Here is a 12355-nt window from a genome sequence, read left to right on the forward strand (position 1 = left end):
CCCCAGAGGGCCAGCAGTCCCAGACCCTCCCAGATGAAGCCAAAACCTTGAGTGTGCCTTGCTTGGTTACCACTGTTGGCATCTTTAACACGGCTCCTCTGTCTTCCTCCTCCTGCCAAGTTTCTCTTAGAAGAAGCTTTTTACCCTTCCTCCCCACCACCCCCTGTCATCACACATTGACCCTTGCCCCTCTGGCTCAGTCCCCACACAGCAGCAGCCCCATGAGGGTGGCCCTGCCAGCCTCATGACGCAGGCTGCTCTCCTTCACTCCCTCCCTTTCTCCAGGGCCAGGCTCTTTTCTCACTGCTGCAGGGCCTTTGCACATGCTGGTCCCGTTTTCTGGAATGTCTTTCTTATTTTTGTCCCATTCATTCTCCACAGGGGAGCTTACCCGGGTCTGCCTGGCCAAAAGGTCAGGAGCTGTTCCCCAGGGCTTCCTTCTCTTTTTCCTTTTCTTTTTGGCCATACCACGTGGCTTGTAGGATCTTAGTTCCCGGACCAGGGATTGAACCTGGGCCCCTTGCACTGGGCTTGCGGAGTCTTAACCACTGGACCCTCAGGGAAATGTCCTCCCCTCCCCCACCAGCATCCTAAACACTTTGGTGAGCTCCCTCTTTGAGAGGTGAGAGGAAGGACGGCAAATGTAAGGTGACGCCTCCGGGTGTGGCTGCTTGGCCAGGGCGCGTGCTAAGTCACTTCAGTCATGTCCGACTCTTTCCGACTGTAGACTGCCCGGCTCCTCTGTCCATGGGATTCTCCAGGCAAGAACACTGGAATGGGTTGCCATGCCCTCCCTCCAGGGGAACTTCTGACCCAGGGATTGAACCAGCATCTCTCATGTCTCCTGCATTGACAGGCAGGTTCTTTACCACTAGCGCCACCTGGGAAGCTGGGCCAGGGTACCTGGCTTTAAATCTTGCTCTGTAACTTTACAGGTACATGACTACCTGTGGGCAAATCACATCACCTCTCAGACCCTCGGTTTCCTCATCTGTTAAATGGGGCAGAAATGGCAACCGCCTCACAAGGTAACATGTGGCAAAGTGCCCAGAACAGCGCGGGGCACATAGTTAGCTTATGGGAGTGTCTGCTGTGGTTGTTACCGTTCCCTCTTTTCCTGCGGGTGTCACTTCTGTAGTTGAGTCATCGCTTGGTTAATGAGATCAGTTCTGTCCCTCATCACACTGGAAGCTCCTTAGCGTGCAGCCTGGATCTGCTTTTGCTCAGCATGGTGGGTTCAGCGCCAGGCCTGCCCCTGGCCGGCAGGCAGCAGATGCCCGTCTCGGGAGTGGGTGTCCCGCCCCACGGCGCCCTGGGCATCGCAGAGCCAGCAGGGCCTGCCACACTCCCCAACTTGTGCTGTGTGACAGAGCTGCAGAGTGGCGGGGGCACAGCAGACCCACGAGGCCTCCATCTATAGAAACCACCCTCCACACTACCCACCCCGCACATCTCAGTCTAAACCGGGCAGGGAGAGGGAGTGAATAAGCAGAATGTTATTTTTGTAACCAAGTAGAAGCAGCTATGAATTTTTCATGTCCCACTGGAACTCCAGCTCCTACTCACAGTCGTGCCACATGGAGCTGGGGCTGCGAGTGGTGGGCTTGATCCCGAGGAGGGCCTCGTGACTCCTGCCCACCGTGCCCTGGGCTCGGGGCCCCCTGAGTCTCTGGTGTCAGCAGATGCCCCTGGTCTTCTGGGAGGAGAAGACGGCCGGACAGGCCATGGAGTGCGGGCGTGGGGCGTGTCGGCGGCCTTCCCGTCCGTCACGTGTCGGGTTCCTCGCCACCAAGGCCGCACTGGTCGGTATTCTCCCCGAGCACTCGCTCTGCATTCTGCTTGGGCCTCCGCCTGCTTCCGGCCAGGGAGACGGAGTGCCAGGCAGAGTTACCATTTATCTGAAAGTAGTCCTTCCCTTGACATTTGTTTAACACTGAATACTTCATCTGTGCCAGGCACAGTCCTAAGTGATTTACTTGCGTTATTTTGTTTAATCATCGTTTAAGAGGGGAGAATACTGCCTCCATTTCACCCAGCACGGAGCCTGAGGCTCCTTGCTTGCCTGAGGTTACCCCCCTGGAAGGTGGCCTCGGTGGGCAAGGCAGGTCTGGGTGAGCCCCCAGCCAGAGCTCTTGTTACCTGCCCAGAGAAGGTGAGCAAAGGTGTGGAGATGGGCCATGTGTGCAGAGCGGGCGGTGTTGTGATCTTCTGAGGACAGACGACCTGAGCCCAGTGAGGCCAGGTTCATTCAGAGCCCGCCCAGGTTGGAGTGAGAGGATGTCCTGCGATCTCGTTTCCCCTCCAAACCGTGGTGCTGGGCTCAGGGCCTTTGCAGAGAGACTAGGTCCCACCCTTCCCAGGGATGGAGTGGGACGCCGCTGGTGTGCGTGTGCTCCCAGGTGTGCGAGTTCTCGGGACTTGACGCCCAGCTCTGTGGCCGATGTTTTAAAGCATTCCTCTCCACCCTCCTCCCACATTTAATCCCACAGCAGATACAGGCGGTAAATTCTGATAAGTCCGTCCTACAGAGAAGGATGCTGAGGTGTAGGTAGGCCATGTCACCTGGTTGCAACCCAGAGGTAAGCTGAGGGGCCGGTACTCAAGCCCTGAAGGATTGCCTCAGGTGTAACAGGCTGATGGAGAGAGATGCCCTCCCCGCAGACCAGGTGCCTAGAGCTCGGCCCAGAAGCACCGGGGGCTCGGGCTCTGGGAGCTGCCCTCTTGTGTCCTCAGCCAGGGATGTGGTGGCCAGTCTGCTGCCCCACTGCATCTTTCAGGCGCAGGGGACAGCAGAGGCCCAGCATCCCCTGGCACTTCCTGTCCCAGCCTGGCCTGCTGCTGCCCACTGCCCAGGCCTGAGACCACTGTGCTTTGGGCATTCTAAAGGCACGTGTGATGTGAGACTAAATTTCTACCCCCGGGAGCACACATGTATATGCACGTAGCATCTGGCAAGACCACAGGTGACTGGAGAATGCTGTCCGAGATGCCGAGGGCTGTGTGTGGTGGCCAGGGCGGGCAGGGTGTCCGAGGAGGAGGGGCCTCGGGAAGCGTGGTGTGTGGAGAACTGAGCACCTGCTGTGTGGCCCAGCTCCACAGGGTCACCACTGCAAACCCTTGCACTGACCGTGCGTGACTCGGGTGGTGTCTTCACTGCCACGTAGCAGATGAGGAAACGGGCGTTAGGAGGGTTGGGTAACCTACCCGCAGGAATGGTGTAACCAGCAGCCTGGCCCCGGTTTGTCCGAATTCAGAGCTGCTCAGGGGAAGGAGCGAGGGAAGTAAGATGGGGGAGGCGGATGCGTGCGCACCTCGCTGAGAACCTGCTCCAGAGTAGCTCACGGCTGCCAGGAGGCGGAAAACAGCACGCACCTGTTAGGAGTGAAGCAGAGGGACTTCCCTGGTGGGGGTCCCGAGGCTGAGACTCTACGCTGCCAGTGCAGGGGGCCTGGGTTTGATCCCTGGTCAGGGAGCTAGATCCCGCATGCCACAACTAAGACCTGGCACAGCCAAATAAATAAAAATACTAGAAAAAAAAGGGGCGGGGGGAAACAGTGGTCCTCTGACAGATCTGCACAGAGGAGGGGCAGGCATCTGAGTCAGGATCGGGTGGGGCAGGCTAGTCAGCCTGGGTGGGTGTCCAGAGGGGCTGATGGTGAGGGAGGGGTAGGTGTGGACTGAGCAGGGCGGAGGGGCAGCCGAGGACAGATTTCTGTCTCTCCAGGGTGGTGGCGGTGGAACTCTAATTCCTGTTGGTGGGAGGCGAGTGGGGTACCCTAGTCGCCCGCAACCCTCCGCCTTTCTTCGGGTTTGGAAGGATCGTTGCGTTTGGAGGGAACCCTCGCTTATACCCGCCTAGCGGCATGTTAATTAGGCGGCTTCTTTGTCTGCGAGGGGCCTCGCATTGAGTCTCCCAATGAGCTGTTCTGGTGACTGTTGTCAAAACACATGGTGTTTGGCCAGTGTCTCCCTGGAAGCCCCTCGCCCCCCACACGGCCTCTGCCCACACTCGGGCGCAGCGCGAGCTCTCGTGCATTCCTGGCCATCGGCCCAGGTCCACGCTGGGCCTGCAGGCTGGTGGGGACAGGGCAGGGGACTCCCGTGGGAAACAGGCGTGGGCTTTTTCCCAGACCCTGCTGCTGGGGCTGCGTGGGCCGGTCTCCCCGGAAGGTGTCTGGACACGTCCACCTTAACTGATGTGACGCACTTCCCTGGCGCTGGAGTCGAGGACGACAGAGGCCCCAGCCAGCAGGGGGCTGAGCGCCAGTCACCTTGGACGCCACGCCCGGGCCCCATCCTCCGGTGTTCTCTGCTCTGGCTCAGGACTTGGGCTGCTGATGTGAGTTCCAGTCCACACTCTGCCACTCATTATCCCGCTGATCAAGCGGTGGTCTGGGAACCAGCCTAAGCCTCAGTTTCCTCCCGTCAGCTTGCCTGGGTCGCTGTGGAGATGGGCGCCAGTGTAGATAGAGGTTGGGCCCAGGGCCTGACCCCTGGCGAGGGCCCCACGGTGGCCTTGTTGATGCAGAGTCAGGGCCGCAGCCCGGCCCTCTTGCTGGAGAGCCCCGACAGCCACACTGACCCTCCTGGCCACCCTCTGTTCTGCCTCCCCAGACCTTCACAGCCTGGTGCAACTCCCACCTGCGGAAGGCCGGCACGCAGATCGAGAACATTGATGAGGACTTCCGAGACGGGCTCAAGCTCATGCTCCTCCTGGAGGTCATTTCAGGTGAGCACCGCCCCCCCACCTCCCCGAAACAGCCACCCTGCAGGTGCCCCCAGGACACCGCCCAGCCACCCTGCAGGTGCCCCCAGGACACCACCCGCCCTGCCCATGGCTGCCAGGCAAGAGCAAGGCCTCTACCAGCTGCAGCAACACTGCACCGGCGTCGGCCTGTTCTGGGGAGCAGCAGGGACCCTAAGTCTCCCCTCTCTCTCCCTTTCATGGTGTTCGCCCTCAGGGGAGCGGTTACCTAAGCCAGAGCGGGGCAAGATGAGAGTGCACAAAATCAACAACGTGAACAAGGCACTGGACTTCATCGCCAGCAAAGGGGTCAAGCTGGTCTCCATCGGGGCGGAAGGTGAGTTTGGGTGGGGCCCGGAGCAGAGTGGCGCTGCGGGAATTCCTTGGAGGCCCAGCGGTTAGGAGTCCATTTTCTCACTGCCGAGGACCCGGGTTCAATCCCTGGTCAGGGAACTAAGATCCTACAAGCCATGCATCCAGGAAAGAAAAAAAAAGAAGTTGTGTTGGTGGTCAAGATGGGGGTGCCGGATGCACCACGTGGTGCCCACAGTGACTGCCTTCCATGTGGCGTTGGGTTCACAGCCCACCCCTGCTTTCCTTCCTCCAGAGAGTAATCCAGTCCAAGACCAGGGAATCTGGTTCACCCAGTCACGAGGGACACAGGGGAGGAATGGCTTTGCTCGGACTGCGGACACCTCACTCACCGTCCCGGTGCTGGGCCTGACACGTGACCCGCCGTCTCGAGCCGGCAGCACCTTTGCCCTTAGGCCCTGCCTGGTGTCCACGGGCAGGAGGGGCTCAGAGGAGGGGAGGAGGCTCGCAGCCCAGTGTCCGGGCTCTGGGGCAGGGAGTGTAGGTCCAGAGGTCAGGGAGCAAACCTTGCTGGCTGCGTGGCCTGGGAGAGTGTGGCCTCTTGACGGGACTCCCAGGACCCCTCTGGGCCCCATGTGGGTGCCCAGCCAGCACCCTGACCTTGTCTCTGGGCCCTGGCGGGAGCAGCGGCATACCCTCGCTCCAGCAGCTGGAGCTCTTGTCTTCAGCTTCCCAGCGCCTTTGGAGACCAGGCGAGGCCTGATGGAGCACAGAAGGTCCCCATCAGCCTGGGCTCACAGTCTTGCTCATTAGTCAGAGCAGGGTTTCGTACACCCCGACATCCATGTTGTCCCAGCTTTTAGAAAAACAAAGAAAACTAATTGCTGTTAATGACAGGGCTCCGAGAGTCTGGCTGAGACTCCAGGCCAGGAATGCACGTCCCGTGTTCCAAGGCTCTGCCCTGGCCCGGGCCCTCTCCAAGGAGGGGTGCCAAGCCTCGCATGCCACGGTCGAGGTGGTTGGTGTTTGTTTAAAAAAAAAAACAAAAAAGCCCGAATTCAATCAGGCCCTGAGATTTTCTGTCCTTGCATGGATCTTTCCTCTTGGCTCCCCTCCAGCCTCCTGCTTCTCACAGCTGCATTTTTTTTTATTTTGCTCAAATGCTAGCCTGTAAACACAGACAGGGTGAGAGAAGACCCATGGCAGTCGTCAGTTTTCATTTGGAGAAAAACTCAGTCTAAAAACGTTCTCCGTTCATGACCAGAGCGCTTAGCTCCCAGCACCCGTGGCCTTTGGGCCTCTGGTGGGCAGCTGGCCGGAGCCATTCTGAGATCTCTGGGGTACCTGAGAGCCCTGATCTAGCCCCCCCGCCCATCCCTGACTCCCTGTCCCTCTGCACCGTCTCAGCAGCTGCAGGAACATGACTTCCTTGTGGGGCTTGTGAGTGGGGTCAGGAGGCGGAGGCACAGCTGCAGGTCCAGGGAGCAGCTGGTGGGTGTGTCATGAGAGCGGCCACCTTCCCCCCCGTCACAGGGACTCTCTAAGCCCTCCGTGACCAGCCTTCTCGGGCACCAGCTGGGAACGGGCACTGCGGCCGGCACCCAGGAGGAACGCAGCGTGGATTTCCTAGACAAATCCCTGCTCTCACCCCATGAGAAGGCTCACCCTAGTTTCCAGGCCTGGGGTTCTCTGCCCTGGGCAAGGTGCGCACGGACACCGTGTCCTTCCCCTGCCTCCAGGCAGCCAGCTGCATGTATTTCCTCTCCCCAAACCCTCAAACGGAGAGCCCCCCTCAGCCGGCAGCCCACAGCTTCACTGGGGGAAGCCTCTCCAGTGACTAAAGAGCCCCCCACCCCACCCCCTCCTGGTGAGTGTGTCCTCTGGGAAGGCTGGGCCCCATCCTCTGGGGGACCGTCGTCCCTCCTCCTCAAATTAGGCTCACCTAGAGTTTTCTGTCCTCGAGGCCGGTGAGCACAGTCTCTTGAAGCCTCCCTCTGTTCTCCCAGCCTCCCTCCTGCATCAGGGCTGTGAGAGGCGCAGTGGGCTACAGGCCTGAGAGGACCGCCACAAGCATGTCAGGCCCATGGGCTCTGGTCTGCGGCTGCTCGTACGCACTTCTCCACCCGGCCCCAGGCCCCACAGTGCCTGAGCGTCACAGAAGTGGTTTTTCTGCAAGTTGCTGAAGCTGAGGAACGTGTGGTCCAGACTCTTCTCTCTCACCCCTAGGAGTCTGAGAGAGTGGTTTTCGGTCAGCTGAGGAAGTGCAAGCTTGGCAGCTGGCCCTTGTGCCCCCTGCTCCCCGCTGCCCGTGGCTCCACGTCTCTTTCTCTCTCTCTCTCTCTCTCTCTCTCTCTCTCTCTCTCTCTCTCTCTCTGTCTCTCTCTGTCTCTCGCCGGGCCAGGTGCTGGGGGTGCAGGACTGATGACAAGGCAGACGAGGAATAGGCAGCTACTGCTGCCACTGAGTCGCTCAGTCGTGTCTGACTCTTTTGTGACCCCATGGGCTGTAGCCCACCAGGCTCCTCTGTCCGTGGGATTTCCCAGGCAAGAATCCTGGAGTGGGTTGTCATTTCCTTCTCCAGGGCATCTTCCTGACCCAGGGATCGAACCCATGACTTCTGCTTGTCAGGCAGATCCTTTACCACTGTACCAGCTGGGAAGCCCCGGAACTAGCAGACAGACCAGCCAGTGTGTGCGTGTGAGGGCAAGAGCAGGTGCCAGGGAAGTCAGGGAAGCCGGGAGGTGACGTAGAACAGGCTGGGAAGGACCACCAGCCTTCTGAGGAAGGGGGCAAGGGGTGCACTTTGTTGGGGGGACAGAAGGTGTGAGATCCTTAAAGCAAGCAAACTCTGACTCGCCAAGAGGGCGGAGCTTAGAGAGTGCCAGGGAGGGAGCAGCCGGGTCACGCAGAGCAGGCCTTGTGAGCCCGCCTCCAGCACACAGGGTTTGTGTCAGGCACGGTGGGGCCTGAAGCAGGCGCTCGACACAAATCCAACACACCCATTAAAGTGACCACCCTGCTGCGTGGGAGTGGATCACGGGGACGGAGGAGGCGGTGCATCGAGATCTGGGGGACACGACAGTGGCTTGGACTGAGGTGGCAGCACTGGTTGGAAGGAAGGGGACAGATTCTCAAACAACACTAGCGTGGCCTGCACCTGACGGGGCCGGAAACACAGGCCCAACAGTGCCTGGGAGCAGTCCTTTGCACTGGGTCACGAGGACGAGCTGCCCGAAGAGGAGGAGGCCTATGTGGCTAAGAACACGTGTGTGGAAGGAAGCCTGAGGGTGCCAAGCGGCAGAAGGCTTTGGGGACCACACTTCCTGCTGAGGGACACCTCCCAGCACAGGTGGTGCAGGACAGGCCTGGGCAGCTCTGTCAGATGACGGAGTTGAACTCTAGACAGGGCCGGGGGCCACCTGGGGAGTCACCCTCTGGCTCTAACAACCTTCTCACCCTCTGCACCTTTCCCTGTGTGCAGAGATTGTGGACGGCAACGCGAAGATGACCCTGGGAATGATCTGGACCATCATCCTCAGGTTCGCCATCCAGGACATCTCTGTGGAAGGTGAGAGCCGGTGGCCTGCCGACCAGCAGAGAGCAGCCTTTTCTCTCAACCCCGGTGCCACCCGAGTTCTGGGGACTTGGTTAGACTCTCGGGTGTTTTGTCTTCATGCCTCGAGGCTCTTTCCTGAGTCCATCACCGCGCCATGTGGTGGTCTGGGATCAGACTCGCGATAGAGTCAGGCCTGGCCTCATTCTGCGGGGCATCAGCACCCATGTTTCCACTCCACCTCCCACCCTCGGACTTGGCCTCCAGGGTCCAGGCCAGCACAGGGTGGGAAACCACAGGGCCAGCGTGTGGAGGGGCTCCTGGTGACGGGCCAGCGCGGTGACCAGGACACACGTGGTACCTGCCCTCATAGCACGCCCAGTCTGCTGAGGACAGTCCACAGGGCGCTGCCCACGGGGAACGGAGGGACCTCCTGGGGCACTCCCACCTGCTTCCTCAAAGCTGCAGCCGGCCCCTGAGCAGGCAGCCTGTCCTTGGGGCCTTGTTCAGAAGCCGGGGCCTGCATCAGGCGCTTGTTGGGCAGTGTGTCCCACCAGGCATAGGCTGGGGTCAGAAACGGCTTAGGTTCAGGCCCTGACACTGCCCTGTCACTGTCACTTCCAGGGTGACCCCAGGGGAGTGACTGCTTCTGGGGCCTGGCGTGCGGCTAGGATCCGGAAGGGGCACCCACACTGTGGCTGCCCCGTCCAAGGGCCTCTTCCCCCAGCTTCTCTCTGCCCCTTATGCCTGAGCCCCAAGGGTGACCCACCTGCCCTGGGTGCTGTGCCTTTAGCTGTGAGCTTGGGCTTACTGTTCTCTTGTGTTCTGCAGAGACCTCTGCCAAGGAGGGGCTCCTCCTCTGGTGCCAGAGAAAGACGGCCCCGTACAAGAACGTCAACGTGCAGAACTTCCACATCAGGTGAGCGGCTGGCTGAGGGCCTGGCCCACATCATCCCCACGCTGCTTCCCAGGACTCGAGATGCTGGCGGGCCCCATCCCCACCCTCACCCCCACCCTGGCCCTCTTCCTGTGGTTTTGTCAGGGTCTGTGAGGTGCCAGCTCTCAGGAGTGCCCCCCCCAACTGGCTTCCATGAACCCCTGGGAAGGTCCCTGCGTGCCTCGGGGGAGGTGGCAGTCAGCTCACTGTCCCGGGCTGAAGGCCTTGTGGCCCAGCACCTCTGGGAGGCCCTGTAGAGTCTTCTTCCCCAAGTCAGGTAACTCAGAAGCAGCAGCACAGCTCTTCCTTTGTTTTGACATCTCAAGAGGGAGCTGCTGTCCCTGTGAGTTTAGTGTCGGGGGAAATGTGCCCTGTGTCTATTAGTGGAACAGGACTCAGCCACAATAAGCCTGCTCTCCCTCTGGTCAGGGCAGAAAATGAGTGTGTCCACAAGGCAGGCATGGTCAGTGGGAGATCTGGGAGTATGGCACGGCCTGGGGATTAGGCGTGCAGGCTTTTGGGTGGCCTTGAGACCAGATCTGACATGACCGTGACTTGACCCCTCTGAGCCTCTGCTGTCTTCCTGGGGTGGATGGTCCAAGGAGAGGGCAAACACAGGGATGAAGAACGGGGTTTTCCAGCGTCCACAGAGGTCCTGCTGTGTCCTCGGGCTCCCCAGGGCCCTGCACTGGGCATCGGGGACCATTGTGCTCAGCCATTCATAGCGTGCAGTCCCTCCCTCGATCTCCTCCACGTCTCCTTCCTTCCCAGCTAGCTGGTCCTCCGTGCACTTCTCATTCGTTTATTTATTCAGTCACTCAGTACCTGTGGAGTGCCTACTCCATGCCAAGAGTGGGAATACACTAGCGCTAAGGTCAAGTCCCTGCCCTTGAAAGGTCACACCTCAGCCGGGGACCAGCAGTTCCCAAAGGTGTGCAGGAACCGGCCTAATCCAAGTAGTGAGAAGGGCCAAAGAAAGACAACGAAATAGGATGAGGTGGCAGAAGGTAACCAGCAGGAGTGCCGTGCTCAGAGACGGGGTCTGTGTGAGACGCCAGAAAGCCTGACCTCCGGAAGAGCCAGCCCTTAGAGCAGCCGCCCCCAACCTCTTTGGCAGCAGGAACTGGTTTCATGGAAGATAGTTCTTCCACAGACCATTCCTCTCTCTGAGGGTGGGAGGCGGGGCGTAGTTTTGGGATGATTCAAGCCCATTCTATTCACTGTGAACTTTATTTCTAACCTGATGCTGCCGCTGACCTGATAGGAGGTACCTGTGTACACCCCAGAAGTTGGGGACCCCTGCCTTAGAGGTTTCCGGGCAGGGAAATGTGACCAGTCTGGCCTGTGACCAGCTGTCACTTCCCTCTGAACAGAGCCCCTCACGCCAGGCCACATCCTGGCATTTAGCCAGCACACCGGTCAGGTCAGCCAAGGTGCAGAGGGCCCGCAGCACAGGCCTGTCTGGTTCAGTGGGGCCACACACGGCAGTGCTCAGCGGGGCACAGCTACCCCGGTAACAAGCAGACATAAAGCACTTGTCACGTGGCAGGTATTGGCCTAAGTCTCACACAGTTACTCATCCTCACAACAGCCCGATGAAGTGTAGGCACTGTATTATCCCTATTTGGCAGATGTAGAAACTGAGGTAGCAGGAGGTTAGAGGACTTGCCTAAGGTTGCACTGACAGCGGAAGGGGTGGGGTTTTCCCCCAGACGGTCCGGCTCCAGCAGCCAGGCTCACAGCCAGCCGGGCACACTCTCTAGACCCCCTCGCTAAGTGGGAGGTAGTCATTCCTGTGTGCTCACGGCCCATAGCCACTCATGACCATGGGGGCCCTCCTCACAACCTTGGCCTTTCCATCCCCAGCTGGAAGGATGGTCTTGCCTTCAATGCCCTGATCCACCGGCACAGACCAGAGCTGATCGAGTACGACAAGCTGAGAAAGGTACGCATCTCTCACTCCCCTCGGTGGCCCACAGACACCCCAACTCTGACCCTGACTCTGGGCCACTTCCCCCAGCCCATCCGTCGCTGGTGTCCAGAGCTGAACTCTGTGCTCAGATGGGCAGACCAGGAGGGCCCTGTGCCAGCCATCAGGAAACCCAGGCTTGGTGGCTGATCTCGCCTTCTTTGCTCCCCTTGGGACCTGTCCCCTTCTCCCTCCTTGAGCTGCCAGGGGTTATGGGAGATCCTGGCCGACAATGCCTTCCAATTCCGCTTCCTTTTTATTTATTTATTTATGACTTTATCAGGTCCTAGTTGGGGCGGGCAGGCTTCTCTCTAGTTGTGGCATGAGGGCTCAGTCATTGTGGCACACGGGATTAATTAACTGCCCCTTGGCATGTGGAATCTTAGTTCCCCAACCAGGGATCGAACCCGAGTCCCCTGCATTGGAAGGCGGATTCTTAACAGTGGACCACCAGGAAGGTCCCCAGCTCCCCTTCCATAACCCTCTAGATTCTGGAAGCATTCACGCTCTGCCCAGTGGGGAGCGGTAAGGAATTCTGAACCATCATGGGGGTACCCATGCTACAGAAGAAGGAAGGCGCTCCTGAGCTGGCCTCGTGGGGCAGGGCCCATGGGGGAGGCAGCCTAGGGCCAGAGAGAAAGAGCATCATCCCAGATGGGGGCCCAGATTGGGGGATGGGGGTGCCCAGGCCTGCACTCAGCCTGCTCAGGCCACAGCCACTAATCAAGTTATCGAATTGGGCTGTAGCTGGAGAGTGGGAGAGGCCCATGAGGGAGGGTCAATGTGAAGTGGGCTCCCATCCTGTGAGTTGGGCTGAGCTTAGAACTCGGAGGCTTTCTG

General features: G+C 59.6%; 1 protein-coding gene across 12 annotated transcripts in view; it reads left to right on the forward strand.

Moving 5' to 3' along the window:
* ACTN4 (actinin alpha 4) overlaps nt 1-12355 on the forward strand; it is a 73877-nt gene that overhangs the window by 40390 nt on the left and 21132 nt on the right. For 6 of the 12 annotated variants that reach the window (XM_061388178.1, XM_061388182.1, XM_061388177.1 and 3 more), the window contains exons 2-6: nt 4615-4729; nt 4962-5081; nt 8538-8624; nt 9441-9528; nt 11413-11491. In XM_061388178.1, coding sequence (XP_061244162.1) covers nt 4615-4729; nt 4962-5081; nt 8538-8624; nt 9441-9528; nt 11413-11491 — 489 coding nt within the window. Of the gene's footprint in view, nt 1-3838; nt 4340-4614; nt 4730-4961; nt 5082-8537; nt 8625-9440; nt 9529-11412; nt 11492-12355 lie in introns of those variants that run through there. The other 6 variants (XM_061388170.1, XM_061388174.1, XM_061388175.1 and 3 more) reach the window with 5 other exon arrangements.

Source organism: Bos javanicus, chromosome 18 (genome assembly GCF_032452875.1).
Source record: "Bos javanicus breed banteng chromosome 18, ARS-OSU_banteng_1.0, whole genome shotgun sequence".
NCBI lineage: Eukaryota > Metazoa > Chordata > Mammalia > Artiodactyla > Bovidae > Bos > Bos javanicus.